This window comes from Colossoma macropomum, unplaced genomic scaffold (genome assembly GCF_904425465.1).
Source record: "Colossoma macropomum unplaced genomic scaffold, Colossoma_macropomum, whole genome shotgun sequence".
NCBI classification, from domain to species: domain Eukaryota; kingdom Metazoa; phylum Chordata; class Actinopteri; order Characiformes; family Serrasalmidae; genus Colossoma; species Colossoma macropomum.
The window spans coordinates 17,323,040-17,339,142 of NW_023494793.1; the positions used below are offsets into that span (position 1 = coordinate 17,323,040).

Genomic DNA, 16,103 nt, shown 5'->3' on the forward strand with positions numbered 1-16,103 from the left:
CAAGCTGGATCTTCTTTTTTGTAGTATCTGCAGCTGCCGAGGGCTGTTTAAGTTAACTTTGCTTTCATTACAGCAAAAAAAATCACTTCCCTTGCCAAATGTTAGCCCCTGAAATGCCCCACATTTTGTATACATTTGAGATTCACTGTGTGAATCTCATTGCGCAGCTTGGTTATAAGCGTGACGCAATCGGTTACTGTGGCACATATCAGCAATCTGACTGGTTGCTGCTCAGCTAATTTACATAAAGATCATCCAGAGCAGATTCCAGAGCACAGCACACAGGGTGTGCATCAGCGGTTTGATGTGTTGGTTATATGTGTGCACATTACAGCACATTATGACATGTTCTGTTTGATGTAAATGATCTAAAAATAAAAGAAAGAAAAATCATTTTATGTGACATCACTTATGCCACATATATGCACACCCAAATTAAAACACCTTCCTGCATCCCCGCAAGTATAGAACTAGAAATAAGCTGTACAATAATCTTTTAATATTCTTATAACAATCTCAAAATGAGAAATCTTATCTATATTGACTAGATTTAAGATGTTTTCACTTGCCATGATGTCATTTTTTGCAGTGTAGAATGCAATGAACAGCACCTTTCAATGTGTCATCATTCCAGATGAAAACATTAGTGCACACGCAAAGCACATACAAAACTATATCTATGCAAAATTCTGTTTAACCATAGATTCAGTTGATAGATGTATGTATGACTGTTGTATGTGTGTGGGTCCACATGTGTATGTATGTCAAACATTTTTTTGTTCATGTCAACTGAGCGCAAAGTGCTGAAATACAGTATATATTGATAAATAATATATAAATGTGTACTATATTAGAGTACTATATTACTGGGAGATATGTTTGAGAATAAATGTGTCATTTGTTGAGAAATGTCTACAGCTCTCCTCATTTGGACATGTGTATGTATGTATGTGTGTGTGCGTGCACGTGCATACGTCCTAAAGCAAAACAGTGTGCCATGTGCAGCCGAGTGTGGGAATCTGTCTGTTGCGGTTCCGCTTTTGCTAAGCCCTGACATTCAGCGCTTGTGATAGTGTGTGTGTGTGTGTGAGTGTCCTTATGCTTCAGCAAACTCCCAGAGGCTCCATCTGAACTCCTCTTATGTGAATGTAGACAATTTTCATCTATTCACGCTTTATTCTCTTTTTTTTCATCCTTCTCCTCGGTTCCTTCTCCTCCCCCTCCCCTTCTTCCTCTCCTCAACCGCCCTTCTCTTCTCTTTTCCTCTCTCTTCTGATCCTAGTGTTACAGTTGACCTTTTCACACTGATGTTTCAAAACATGTTACATCATTTGCAGAATCTGTGTGTAATATTATTATTCTGAGGTCTGTTTTATTCTGCATGCACATGCAGTCACTAAAGCAGTTTTATCATTTGAGAAATATTGCTAAAGTTTAGCCTTTTATATCTCTGAGCGATGCAGAAAAACTGTTTCATGCGTTTGTTTCAAGCAAATATGATGCTCTTTTTACAACACAACAAACACATCCTCAAAATGTAGCAGCATAGATCCTAACAAAATGAAAACAATGCTCAAATCACTCCAGTTTTGAAAGAACCTTAGGTATGTAAATGTGACATCACAAAAAGAGTGAATTCAAAGCAGGCTGTTTTTAAAGCTTAGTTTCCATATAGGAACTGTATTTAATAGAGAGTGAACAGTATGTTTTGAAACTTTAACAGTGTCCACATTAAACGCTTTCATTTAACAAAAGTGAAGGAACTTCAGTTTATCATGATCTGGGTCTGGAAAAACAATGTAAAATCTAAAAATACTCAAATTGATGTTTTATATTAAACAGTCATCAAAGCTTGAACTAAAAAAAACGTTTAAACATAATTTTAAAATGGCTTAAGAATTGCTTATCAGACCGATCTGAGAACTGTCTGGGCATGATCATAATATTCTAATGAGATACAATTGACAGCATTTAGTCCAACACTTCCAGCCTGCTACACCACAGAAGTAGAGCTAAACACCATAGCAAGAGCGAGGAGAAATGAGTGAAACAGGTGCTCTACCGTGTCAACTCACTAAATAAGTTATCCTGCTTTTATATGGTGAAGTATTGAGGGTTCTACTTCACTTTTCTGGTAGATATACATCCAGGAAACGCTGGCATGGCCGGCTGACCAAACAAACAGACGAATGGACATTCTTGCTAGCTCAGTTATGCTTGATAGGTTAGTTTTTGTTTGTTGTTAGCTTTCTTGTGGTAAACTTCTCCGACTTAAACAGAAAAAGGAGACCGTGGGAGAACAGAATTTTGTTGAAGCTTTGTGGGACAACCCACATTGGCCTTGTGATTGGTAAAGATACTGCTTGCATACACACTACCCAAGATGAGCACTGCCCATTTTATACCAAGAGAGGAGAACGCTGGCAAAATACCCTCGCCTTTAATTGGAAACTGCTAAGTAGTCCACAGCACCTACTTTACATGTATGTATATATATATACACACAAGTATAAACATGCCCATTTAGCATAATAATAATTTTATATATAATTGTTTACATATAAACTTTATTTTTCTAATTCACTTATTATATATTTTTCATCAAAATTATTTAATTATTTACAAAAGGATATCTGTGATTGGTCTGGATGCTCACAGCCCAAAATAAAACATTCAGTGATTAGTCGGAGGCTCATTCGCCGATTGCAGCCTTCTGCAACATCAGAATTGCAAAGGACGATATTGTCGCAACGATTAACAAACAATATATTGTGTATAGTGTATGCTGTGCCCTTTTATAGTTCTGAATACCAAAAAAGAAAAACCAACACAAAAACATACAAGAAACACACAGTGACATACACAGACACACTGAGTCACACACACTGGGCTATATTATGCAGATAAAAGAAAAGCACTAAAGAAGAGCTTAGCTTAATTTTAATATCAAGCAGCCAACAACGCGGAGTGGCCAGCTGTGTGAGAAGTTGTCACGCATATTTTTTACTGCAACACAACATTCAGTTGGAGTGAAGGGTTTCCAGCAGGTTTAAAAGAGAACTGTGTTGCATTCGAGACACAGTAGAGGTTTACATAAGCCAACCTCAAGGCTGAGTTCACTAGGCTACATTAACCTTGATTAACATTTGAAAAAAACACAGCTACCGCTTTGTAGGAAAAAGCCCCTAAAGCTGTGAGCCTTTTACAACTGATGCACTGTGAGACTTTCAGAATGGACTTTCATGCTGCTTTCTAATTTTTTCAGCTTGGAGGTTCGAACTTACAAATGAAACTGAAATGAAACTCCAATAGGTAGTTTAGACATGTTATTACTTATTAATTTCCAGTCAAAACTGGCAAATTTTTAATTTGTCTGTATAAGGAATAAAGCAAGAGAAATCCATTTAACAGGTAATTGCACTGAAGCGTCAACAACTACATATAATATAATTTTTTCCCGTTTTTTTGAGACTTGCTTTCAATTTTTCCAACATCTGCAGGGATATTTTTGCATTAGCTCCAAAGTTCAACCTTAGATGTTGGTTGCATTTTCTGCTTCACGTGATCTGTGTAATGCCCATTACAAATTTAGACCCCATAAAAAATCTCACTCCAGAAGTCCAGTTTCAGTGTTTTTCAGGCAAATTTTCTACTTTACTGTCTATTTCCTTTTCTCGGTAAGGGCCTCTTGACTGCTACACATCCTTTCAGACTCATAGTGTTGAGTTGTCTTCTCACAGTGAAAGGATGGACAGAAACACCTGTGGATATTTCAGATCTGAAGCAAAAGTAGAACTTGATTTTCTCAAAGATGAAAGCTGTAAGAACTGTTTATCTGATGGTGGTGGTCTTGGTGGTCTACCAGGTCTTGCATTGTTGTCAAGAGTCCTATTTTATCTGTATCTTTTAACAATTCCAGTTTTGAGAACTCCTGTTTTTTTCACTTCATTATCTCATTTGTAATCTGTCTGTGTCGGCAGTAGGCGCACCTTAAAATATTTTACCTGTTTGTCTCTTTGATAGGGGAACATAATGTCAGTAACTCCTTTAGGAACAGCGTTAAAGTGGCAGTAGGATGCACAAAAGTAAAGAGTGGACAAATTAACTACTGATAGATTTGACATTATACTTAATGTTGGATGTGTGTCTAATTTTATCTAATTTTATGTTAAATATCTTTTTTTTCTAGAAGCTGGAAACGAATAACTTGTACATAATGGTTGTTTTGACTGGAAAAGACAAAAGAACAGCCTCTGAAATTTGTACAGTACTGTATATCTGTTCTTTGAAAGGTAATCAGCTGGCCTACTTACAACTGCATTAGTGAACCATTAATGTTGAATCTTCTGCAAAAGAGCCACTCAGGTTTAATGTATTCAGCTTAAAAGAAGCTCTTGGGGCTACTTATTGGAAACCTGCATTTGGTAATGTAAAATAAATGCAAGATGTGCTCAACTCTGACCCGTACCTAGCAGTTAGCAAAGTTAGCAAAATCTAGCTGTCAAAATGACACCATATCATCAACAGAAAACAGTTCCACTTAAAAAATAGAGGTGCCATCATTACTTTTTGGTATTGACATTTTCAGCTTTAAGCAACAACATCAGCATGGATGATCAAGGCTTTAATCATTGTGCTTCTACTAGATACCAGAGAACTACTGGGCATCGGGAGGACTGGGACAATTCCCGGTGGACCGCTATGTGGGTCGGCCACTGCGAGAGTGAGAAACAAAGAAATGCATGGTTGTTTCTAATGTAGAGACTGCCTGGGACAAATGACATTTGTCTGGCAAATACTGGACTGCACATATCTAGACACGTCAGTGGCCCACTGCATTCACAGTGTGTGGCTAGTGGCATATCACTTTTTAAATGCCGCTGCCTCCTGAACAAAGCATAATGACAACAACTGGAAGAGTTAAACCGGGAAACTAGAAAGAGACAGAAAAAACCTCCAAAAAGAGTAAAGTGTTGGGGAGGGAGTGTGTGATAAAAAAAACAGAAAGTTACTGAAACAAGACGCAAATAAATTAATAAATGAAAGTACACAATTTGGACATCAGATCGAGGAATCATAGGGTCAACCATGGTTGTAGTGGGCTGGTCTAGGCAAAAGTCCGGTGCTGAATTTAGTTTCCAGTCCAGCCCTGCTAGGAACAGTAATGAAATACATCTACATATAAGTACAGATAAAAAGAAAATTATAACACTCTAAGGCTGATGTGTCAAACACAAGGCCCACGGACCAAGTCAGGCCTGTGACACAGTTCTATTCGGCCTGCAAAATTATTTTAATTTTCTATTCTTACTGGCCCGGTTCACCCTGAGAGGCACTGCAATCCCCAGCATGCACTGCAACATAGTGTGCGTTCTGACCCCCTTCCCCCATCTATGGGTTGGGTTAGTGGTTACACACAAAGAAAAGATGGCTGGTGTCAAGCAAACAGGCAGTTAAAAAAAAAAAATACCTAAAACAATTAATTTTTATTTAGAATTATTTTGGAATAGGTATTCAATGCCTATTTTGCTGTTGCAGGTTTGGCATATTTTGAATAAACAATGGCCTGTTCAGGTCAAGTAAAAATGAAATAAAAACACATTTTTTTTTAATATGGCACTTTTAGTGGTTCAGTTTGACACCCCTGCTCTAAGGTATCTATTGACATTTGAATCCATACTATGCCCTTTGCCAAACATCAATATAAAAATACATTACATTTTAATAAAAGCAGTAGAGATTCCAGTGCACTCCAGCAAAAGCGTCATCAGACTCTAAACTAAATGCTTGTATTTACATAAAAATAATGCAAAAAAATATATTGCTGTCATATCACAACCTCATTTTCAAATTGGATTTTCAATTCCATTCAAAAGTGTGTGAACATTTCACACAAGTGTGTGAACATTTCATTAAAAACAAAGCAATAAACAGAAATCGTTCAAGAAAGTAAAGAATGTTTTTGTCTTCCTTTAAAGTTAGCTTTTTTCCAGAGGCACAAGTTTTTGTCACGACAGTCACAATATGTTCATATGTCGACTAAATTCAACAATACATCTGCTGTCACAGAGGTGCATAACTGCAACATCATACTGTAATAGAAAGCCTACAAAGAAGTCACATCATGTGACTAACAGCCCACGAAATCTCAGACTTCTGACACAACTCATCTGTCACATCCTGTTATTCATCAGAGACAGTTCAATACTGAGGTGAAACATAATTCACACGAGACAGAGAGAGAGAGAGAGAGAGAGATAAAGAAAGAGAAACAAAGAGAAACAGGGAGAGTAAGAAAACGAGAGACAGAGAAAGATATACATGCATAGCTTATATGTACCTAAAAATATATACACACACACACACATAGATTCACACACACACACACACATATATATATGTTTGGAATAAATATATATATATATATATATATATATATATATATATTCCAAAGTACGCAGGAGGAGATCTGAGGTTGTTCAGTGTTTGTTTTTTAGTTATGAGGATTTTAGAGCAAACATGAAAGAGAGAGAGCAAATAAATGAGCGAGTGAGGGAGTGAGAGCATGAGTGACAGAATGGGCCTAAAACCACTAAGCTCAATCCCTCAGTTGCTCTTTCTGAGCTTAAGCTCCGAATAATCCTGTCTTCATATTAAACCGTGTACACACACACACACACATTTTTTTTCTTTAAAAAACATGATTTCCATTTCAGTGCTGCACAGCCGAAAGCTACGTAAGAAAGGTCAGAGTCTTACCTGCAGCAATGGGCGACTTCCTCTCGTCCAGTAGCTGAATGGCAGTGCTGGCCAGAACTACACTCTTATTCTCTGAACCTGGGAATAAACACACACATGATTTAGGGTGCACTGATGAATTTTTATGGCTGATTCTGATTTCTTTCCAGCCAAATTGGCAGATATTTTTTAGCATTTCTGGACCTGAAGTTCATACTGTGTGAGCTAAATAAACATGAAACACACTGACACATTTCCAGTACCATTTTTAGCCAGAGCCATTTTAAACTGTAAATGAAAAATCAGTCGCCTATTTAAATAACATGAATCAAATAAAGTGCTACATCAAAAGTAAGAGGCAACTGACTATTCAGCACAAGGAGTTATGAATAATAATGCCATGACAATTTGATACATGTGTAGCAGCAGACTTCAAATACAGCGTAAGCACTCACCTGGCTCTGGTTATATACAGCAAAAACTACAAAAAATAAACAACACAATTGTATACAAAAGTTTTGGTGCCCTTGGTCACATGTTGATTTTGTAAGTGTAAATAAATACACATCCTTTACAGAGAACACACTTTTACACAGTTTAATGTACAATTACTGTTTATTTACTGAATTTAACATGCTGGAAAAAAATAAGCCTAAAATGTGGCTTGTGCAAAAGTTATGGCACATTTTAAATTTTATTTATTTATTGAAAATGTGTATTTACTTTAACTGAAAATATGCCATGCTTAAGTGTGTTCTCTGTGGAGGATGTGCTTACTAACTATCACTGAGAAAATCAACAAAACGTCATTTGACCGGGGATGTTCAGATTTTGCATACAACTGTAAACTGACAAATTCCAATCGTGTGTTTGGAGCAAAAAACTACTAATTCCTACCCAATTCAAATCATGCATTACTAATAACAATATGTAAAGATAGTTTAACAACAACATTTTGCATCATGATTTCTGTTATTTGACAAAAAAGCAGCAGCAGGGCCATATTTAAAAAACACCATCAAAAAATATGAACACTGTAATTTTTATTCAGCTTTTCACATAATGTGCTAAACAATTAAACAGTTAAGTTAAACAGGCATAATTATGCCTGTATATGTACAAGTTATCTTTGTAATGTGACATGCAGTTGGTCAGAGTTCTTTAAGTACAGACCATATTTACAACATGCTCAGAATACCATACTGTGACATAATTTATCATGATAGTACTAAATATCTTCACATCCCCTACTTGTGCAGTGCCTGTGATATATAATATTATGATTAGAATGACACAGCCTTACAGCTACACTGTAAACATCTAGCGAGTATGCATGAAATGCTCTTATTTTGAACACTGCCTTCTACAGACAGAAAAAAGACTTTTCTCTTAGACACATTACTGAAACTCCAAAGAGAGTGCCTGAAGCAGAATGTGTGCTGAAAACATGCACTTCTAATAAGAGAGAGAGAGAGAGAGAGAGAGAGAGAGAGAGAGAGACCTTTAAAACCTCACAGTAACACATCACATTTGAAATCCCTAAATCCAAATTCATGCCAAAACCCCAACCAAGCACTAATAAAAAAGTAAAAAAAAATTGTCAAAGAAAGAGAAGAAGAGAAGAAAGACGAGGGAACAGAGAGAAGGAATGATGATGAAAAGGCTTGGCTTTTTTGCTAAAACCACTGGCCCCCTTGAGGTCAGTTTCAAACATGCTTTGCCCGTCAACATTAGCTGTCACCCATTTGAGCTTGCAGATGGGCCAGTCAAACAAACACATGCCTAAAACCATCCAGGCCAATTTTCAGGGCACAGATTAAGCCTATAGGACCAAATTACACTGTCAGCGGGGAGTCTCCCTGGCAAATCTGTTTTACACTTAATCTGTGGATGAGCCATATCTGCTCATATAAAGTAAATAAAGCAAAATCAAAAAAGGAAAAATCTTTGGAAAAATATTTTCCTGTCACTGCAATTCCCTCTGGAATAAAAGTGGGTTATGTTTGACAAGAAACCATTTTCATATGCACATACTGCTGTTTCTTATCAAGGGGCATTTGGTTTAATTATGCTGCAGAGCTCCACAAACAAATATCAGCTAATAGAAGACAATCTTAACCAGTTGCCGGCGACAGGCCAACAGAAACCATCAAAAACAATATGGCCTTTAGGAGCAGATATCGGACCTGTGGGTCAGTAGAATTACACCAAGAACAAGGTCTGGGTTGATGCGATCTTGTCTCAGGTCTGTACAGTGATGCTAAGCTTAATATGTTCTTTAGAAAACATAAAGGGTTTGTTTGAGATTTTTCCTTTTTCTTCCACACAGAATTAGAAGCTGATGGAAATAAGTTGATGAAATAAGTCAAAAAGACAAAAGGTTTTTTTTTTTTAAACTTTAACTAAAGAACATGTTTTAATGCTATGCTATTTAGTACTTATCATACACAACCCTAATCCTGTTTTTATGTCTTTTTTGGAAGGATATTCCTCATCTCTATGTCCTCTTTGTGTTTGTTTCTTTTTTCTTGTATTTAGCTGATTTGCCACAAGGAGGCAGCATTTTGTAAATATAGAATATTTCATTTTATACACCAACATACTGTCAGTGTGTAACATACAGAACTGTGCAGAAGTCTAAGGCGTCTGAGAAAATGATATGTAAAGCCATTTATCTGGGCAATAAGCATTTATTAGAATAGCATTAGAACATTAGAATAAATTACAGTTTATTTGCTGAATTTAAAGTACTGGAAAAAATAACACATAAAATATGGCCAGTGCTAAACCTGGGGGTGTTCAAACTTTTGTATATGACTGTATATGGACTGTATGCACTGGGTAGTAAATGGTATGTTTTGAATCTTTAACACGGTTTTAAACTCTACATCAAACACTTTTACTTCAAATAAGTGTTTTCCATGATTTGGGCCCTAACAGTTTCTTTGTTAAGCATGGATATGAAGGAAAGGTGTTGTGCATATATCACTGTTGTTCTGTGTTGTGCCTACATAAAGTTCCCCTCACCTGTATTAAATGGAAGGGAGTAGACAAAGGTTCCCGGCACTTGCTCTGCTGCTCTCTTGTACCACAGTGGGAAATGATCAGCGTTGAACACACCCTCTTTATCCTCCGCCGTCAGGAAGTCTCTTAGAACACACAGCACACACAGATGACCTCACCGAAAGCGATGTCAACAGCTATAAGGTCAGTTCACAAAAAAAGATGTTCATATGGATAAAGGCGCAGCACAGTCAGTAATTAAAACTGAATTCTAATTTGTATTTTTTTTATACTTAACTAATAGTTAGCATAGTTGCTATTTTGCCAGTAGTCACTTTTAGCAAGTTTTTACCACAAAACATCTAAAAAAATAGTGAAAAATAGTGGCTTATATATATATAACTTAGATTTAAATATTATGAATAGACACCAAAATGTAAACTCATGGTTTGTTGACAATGTGTAATATTCTGGGATCAAGAACAAATACGGCAAAAAACAGCAGATATTATTAAATAAAGAGTAAGAGTAATTATTTATTTATGTTACATTAAAAATAAGATTCAGTGTTTTAACTTATAAACATAAGTAACCTGGTTGCTTTCAAATTTTGAGGTGAACTTCAAATAAGTTAATACAATGTAAAAGGCAGAATATTTTCTGTTAACTTACTATTAGAAGTTCAAAGAACTAAAAATTTTAAGGTGAACAGGTTACTTCTTTAGGTTTAACACTGAACCATTTTTTTTACAGTATAGAAATGTTCTGTCAGGAAATCATTCTGAATGGCTTCTTGTACACTACTTTTTAAATATGAGGCTTTATGGAAAGCACGTTTTTGTAAGTTTATCTTCTGTGCTATATCTTTCTCAGTTATTACGATTAAACTACAGCTCAATTCAGCTTTCAATGTCGTACTTTTTACACCTTTGTTTGAAAAATTTAGAATACTGTCATTATATTACATTTTCATTTCATTATATTACATCATTTTATACATGTATCTGCAACAATATACATAAAACAACTGTAATGGGGAATATGTTTGTAATATGTTTTCCTGTGCTTACTGATTACTTAGCTGATCCGGCACCACAAATAAGTTGATACGGGACAGGCCTGTCCGAGTGCCGAGGTAAGCTATCTCCACACCTTTATCAGAGTTTCTGTGACAACATACAGGAGAGAAGAACAGACATATGAGGAAAAAATGACAGCTACACAATACATGCTACACACTGCCTACCAAAGTACATTGTTACTGTTTTACTGCAGTTATGAGTTGGAGTATGTGGGCTTTTATAGAGTAAATCAATTTCTACTTTGAAGTTTTAAGCAGAGTGAGCAGGGCATGCAAGTTTGAGTGTCTGTGTGTGCATGTGGTCTTCATACTCTGATTTATTGAGAGCCAGGCTGGTCCAGTAAGCTTCAATCGGTGCAGTCACGACAGCATCAAATAAAACCTCCTGAATTAACTCTTTATCACCTACAGCAACAATTGTCATAGCATCGGATGCAAACCATTAGCAGAAAAACACACATTACATATTAATACTTACAGATGACATAATAATGTGTGTGTGTGTGTGTGTGTGCGCATAAGACTCCACTTACACTTGAGGTGTGGTTGTTCTCCACTGAGGTAGAGTTTGATGGCCTCGTTCTGAGACAGGTAACGATGTTCAGGGTGCTCATCTGTGTTACAGTATGTCCTGAAATCACACATTCATCAGTGTGTATTGGTATTTGTATGTCTTTGTGTGATATTTCCATTGAAATCTAGGCTGCTGTGCCACCTCTAACTCTAACCTGAACTTCAATAACCAAAACAGAAATCTTACAGCTCTCTTTTATAAAAACTGAGGTAAATAAAACTGTTTCTTTTTTAAGGTGAATGAGTTATAGAACTGTGCAAAAGTCAGAAACCACCTTTTAATTTATTTAATTACTGGTCGAAACTGCCATTAAGTACCAGTTATTTGTTTTTCAGTGTCAGGAAAAAAGCAGGAAACATACATTACTATGCAAAAGTCCTAGGCATCGAAGCACACTGCTTCCAACCATCTTGGCAATGCCCTTGGTAACAGGTGTGTTTATGGTTTTGAAAACATACATATAATTACAAATGCAAAAAAATATTAACATAGTACAAAGTAACAAGAATTTCTTGTTTTCTTGTTTACTTAGTTTGTGAGCTAGTTTGAATAACAAAGTTTGGTTCCAGATGTCTCCTCAAAACTCCCAGCCATCATTTAAATTTGTTAAATTCCATCACCATCACACTCGATTAAATTTGATAAAGGACTGATTTGCCAAACCAGGTACTGAATTATGTACTATGGATAATACTGTGCTGCCACATGGAGGAGGTTGGAAATAATTAAATGAACACACTATCATACATACAGCCTTATAGAAAATTCACATGAACTCCACATGTGAATAACGTGGTTTTTGCACTCTTCACATGTGAAAACTTTTTATCACGTGAAAATACATGTGATCACATGAGAAAATCTGCGATCACGTGTGATTACACATGTGAAAAAACAAGACTCTTCCACTCTTACCCACAAGTTACAGCTGTCCCCTTACAACAAAGGCTGATATTTTTCACTGGTATTTCTTCCCCTTCAGACAGACACTAACATTCATACAAGTAACTACCCAACTAACACAAGTTACCTGCCTTCAAATTTCTTCCTCATGTGCATCTAAAATGTCTAGAAGAGATGCACAATATGTCCAAAAGTATACAGACGCTCCTTCTAATGAGAGAATTTAACTACTTCGAGGTGCACCTATTGCGCTTGCTCCTTGTAAAATCTCCACACAAAAGCACTGCCAATAGAAAGGGAGGCTGGAGCAGCCACACAAGTCTAATGTCAACACGCCCAATGCTAAGTGTCGACTAGAGGGGTAAAAAGTCCCCCAGCATTGGACTGTAGAACAGTCAATATCATTGGGAACAGCTGAAGTGCTTTTTGTGATCCAAACCTAATCATCCAAAACTAATCATCCAGTACCTGACCTCATCAATGCTTTTGTGAATGCAATCAAATCCTCACATCAATGTTCTAATATCTAGTGTAATGCCTTCCCAGAGGAGTAGAGGCTGTCACTGTAGTAAAGGAATAAGAAACTCCCTATTTATATTATTGATTTCTGAAGAAATCATTGTTTAAGCAGCTGTCTACAAACCTTTCCAAGAAAATTAGATATAAGATAATACACTTGCATAAGAATTGAAAGTTGTAGGAAAATAAGTGAAAAAAAACAGAAATTTCCAAAACTGGAGTTCAGAAAATGATTAAGAGATAGACGGTAAGAAAATAGGTCTCCTAACAACTAAACAAGACCTGGTAGACCATCAAAACTGTCCTCATCAGATAAACAGTTCTTAAAGCTTTCATCTTTGAGAGAGAGGAGAAAATTAAGCTCCATTTTGAATCAGATTCTGTCCACAGTGAGCAGACAGATCAACATTAGGGCCTGAAACAATGTGTAGCTGGAAAGAAGCAGGAACTAGACAAAAAAAGAAGAAAACTTGTGCTAGAACACTGAAACTGGACATCTGACACTGAGAAAACACAACTAAAAAAATATCCCTGCAGATTACCTTGAAAAACTGAAGGCAGAATAATGGGGACACTTGTTCCTATCATACACAAATAAACTGCACCTACGTCTTGCACACATATGCAAACTAACACGCAAAACTATGTATGTTTGCATATATCATTTATGTGCTTTACCATTCATCTGCCAGTGCCACATCTGGATGCTCCAAATCATGTAGTCCTGAAACACAGTAGAACACATGAGGCCATTTAACCAATTTATAACGAGCATTTCTATCAGCCAAGCAGGTTTTCAGACACATGGGGACCTCTTTTTAACCTCTTACAATCCCAGGCTTATTACATACTAAGAATTATTATTCAGTAACTACAGCAACTTCAATGCAAACTGGCTGAGCTATTCGATTCTAAGGTCATAGAAATATGTAATAACCTTGGGCCCTGTCCATTTAAGGGGTTAAGGAGTTTTTTTTTCCTCAGCAAATTCTGCTTTAGTATTCACTGCTTTTAAGTAAAAAGAAATGACCTCTGAAGAGCTGTCTTGAAGTTGTTTTGATGCCAGGCCAGTTCTGTCACACTAAAGTAACTATTAATAAATAAACGATACCGCAAGACTACCTGGCATCAGGATCTAAAGCAGCTGTTTAAAACTAACTGGTGACTAATATCTCGGCACATGCAAAATTTTCATAATGTATATATGATTCTAATTCTGAACCTGTGGATGGAAAAAGTTAGTAAAGCAGGAGGTCAACACAGACTCCCTCACCTCCTCTCTCTCTCTCTCCCTTCCCTAATGACTAACTTCAACAGATGAGTTGATGGTCAATTCCATGCACACCCTATGGCCAGCTTTTCTTCATTTCATTCATAATTCATCAGCTTTTCCGCGAGGGATGAAAAATGTCCATTTCTATTGGGCCTGACGGGCCGGGCCATCACAGGAAATGCCGAGTCATGCTCTCGCAATCCCACATAGTACCAGAGTTTAGAAACGAGGCAAATGAATATTAACACGCATGACCACGAGGGGGAGAAAACCACAGGGTGAAAACACTGGTACCTGGCAATGCATTCAAGCACATATGCACAAAGAAAACATTTGATTTCAGCTGCGTTATATATAGCCTATTGGGAAGAGGTGGGGGTTTACCTTCTTCCACAGTGACGCTCCCCCTGAAGAAATATTTACCATGTCCCCGTGACAAGGCCACACCTAAGCTGCAAAATAAGCACACATCACTTTAGAGCTCATGCACAAACAATTAATGACTGCTGGCTCTATTAATGTATTAATGTGCTTTAACAGTTGTGCTTGATAAAGATTGCCACATTACCTGAAGGGAGTTCCCTTGATGTCTGTGTAGTAGTAGTCATTATGCAGAACAAGCACACGTTTCTGAAACAAACACAGCATATTACAGTGCCATCTGGTGGGACATCCTGCTTAAGGGCATTTCTAAGCACAAGGCTGAATCTGTGTGTTTAACGCACTGAAAAGAATAAATGCAGACTTTGTGTCTAATCATAACATCTGTTTTCGCTCTCTCACCCCTTTATCAACAGTCTTCTTCACTTCCATAGAGAAGATTCCGGTCTTTCTGTTCACCATAGCATTGCGCAGCTGAAGCCACAAATACATACAGAACATGTTGTAGTGGACATAAAGAAAGCAAAGAAATGGCAATTCAATAACACTGTGTAGATGCTTGTAAATACTCAGTCTGTCTTTAGTTAACATTCAACTAAATATCTGTGAAATGCAACTGAACTTGAAGTTGAGTTCAAGAATTAAATCTAATCCTAAATCCAAACCTAACTTTAATACAACACCTACTCTCAAGCCTAACCCTTGCCTCAATGGTGTTGATAATCAGCTAATTATCGCCAGAAAGTTGTTAATAATTGAAGTGATCATCTATAGGGGACACCAAAATAAAGTGTGATCAACAATTCATCGAGCAGAACATGAATAAGAAGACAGAGACAACTCTGTAATTCTATTTACAGCCATAGTTTAGATGCCTCTAGTCAAATTACAAATTTTGTACAAAATATTTTTTCTTATTTTTAGCTGCATTATTATTCACAAATTAAATATTAATTATGTTGTTAATAAGACACTATTATTGAAACATTAGTTATTGCTTAGTAACTAAATAAATACCTAGCATTTAGTAATTTAGCACACAGTTAACTAATAGTTTAGTTTGTCATTACTTCATAGCTTATTTACTCATACATTTAATACTATGTATATGTAATGTAAATGACATCCATGTAAACATACTAACTGCTGATATTTTACTGTCAATAAATTAATATGTTCATGGGATGAATTATAATTTACTAGTACCTATGTGTTACTCCTGTTGTGGTAAAGTGTTGATCATTACCACAAATTCTAATATCAACTTATGATTAAGACATAACAAGTTGCTTGATATATGATTATTCAATTTCCACTTATTTGCTGAGTTTAACATATTGGGGAAAAAAACATTTAAAACGTATATATATATACAGGTCACATTTAATGTTTTATTGTGTTTCTAATATGTTTAAAGAAAGTTAAAGAAATAAACATTATAGATAAATTTGTGGATGTGTACTTATGTTCATTTAGAAAATCAACAAAACATAATTTGACAATTTTTTTCAGTTTTTGACATAATCTGGAAATGTCTGTTGCCCTTTACATTGTGTGTTAAATAAGAAATGACCTAAAATATATATATGTGTGTGTGTGTGTGTGTGTGTGTGTGTGTGTGTGTGTGTGTG

The 16,103-nt window shown here is 36.3% G+C and overlaps 1 protein-coding gene across 1 annotated transcript in view; it reads right to left on the reverse strand.

Annotated features, from left to right (window-relative positions):
- The window catches only part of cacna2d3a (calcium channel, voltage-dependent, alpha 2/delta subunit 3a), a 289,290-nt gene that overhangs the window by 67,004 nt on the left and 206,183 nt on the right, over positions 1 to 16,103 (reverse strand). Inside the window, exons 19-27 of the mRNA XM_036578675.1 lie at positions 14,875 to 14,946; positions 14,660 to 14,721; positions 14,476 to 14,543; positions 13,497 to 13,542; positions 11,356 to 11,453; positions 11,134 to 11,227; positions 10,812 to 10,907; positions 9,766 to 9,887; positions 6,760 to 6,837 (exon numbers count right to left, since the gene is read on the reverse strand). Coding sequence (XP_036434568.1) covers positions 6,760 to 6,837; positions 9,766 to 9,887; positions 10,812 to 10,907; positions 11,134 to 11,227; positions 11,356 to 11,453; positions 13,497 to 13,542; positions 14,476 to 14,543; positions 14,660 to 14,721; positions 14,875 to 14,946 — 736 coding nt within the window. The remainder of the gene's footprint in view (positions 1 to 6,759; positions 6,838 to 9,765; positions 9,888 to 10,811; positions 10,908 to 11,133; positions 11,228 to 11,355; positions 11,454 to 13,496; positions 13,543 to 14,475; positions 14,544 to 14,659; positions 14,722 to 14,874; positions 14,947 to 16,103) is intronic.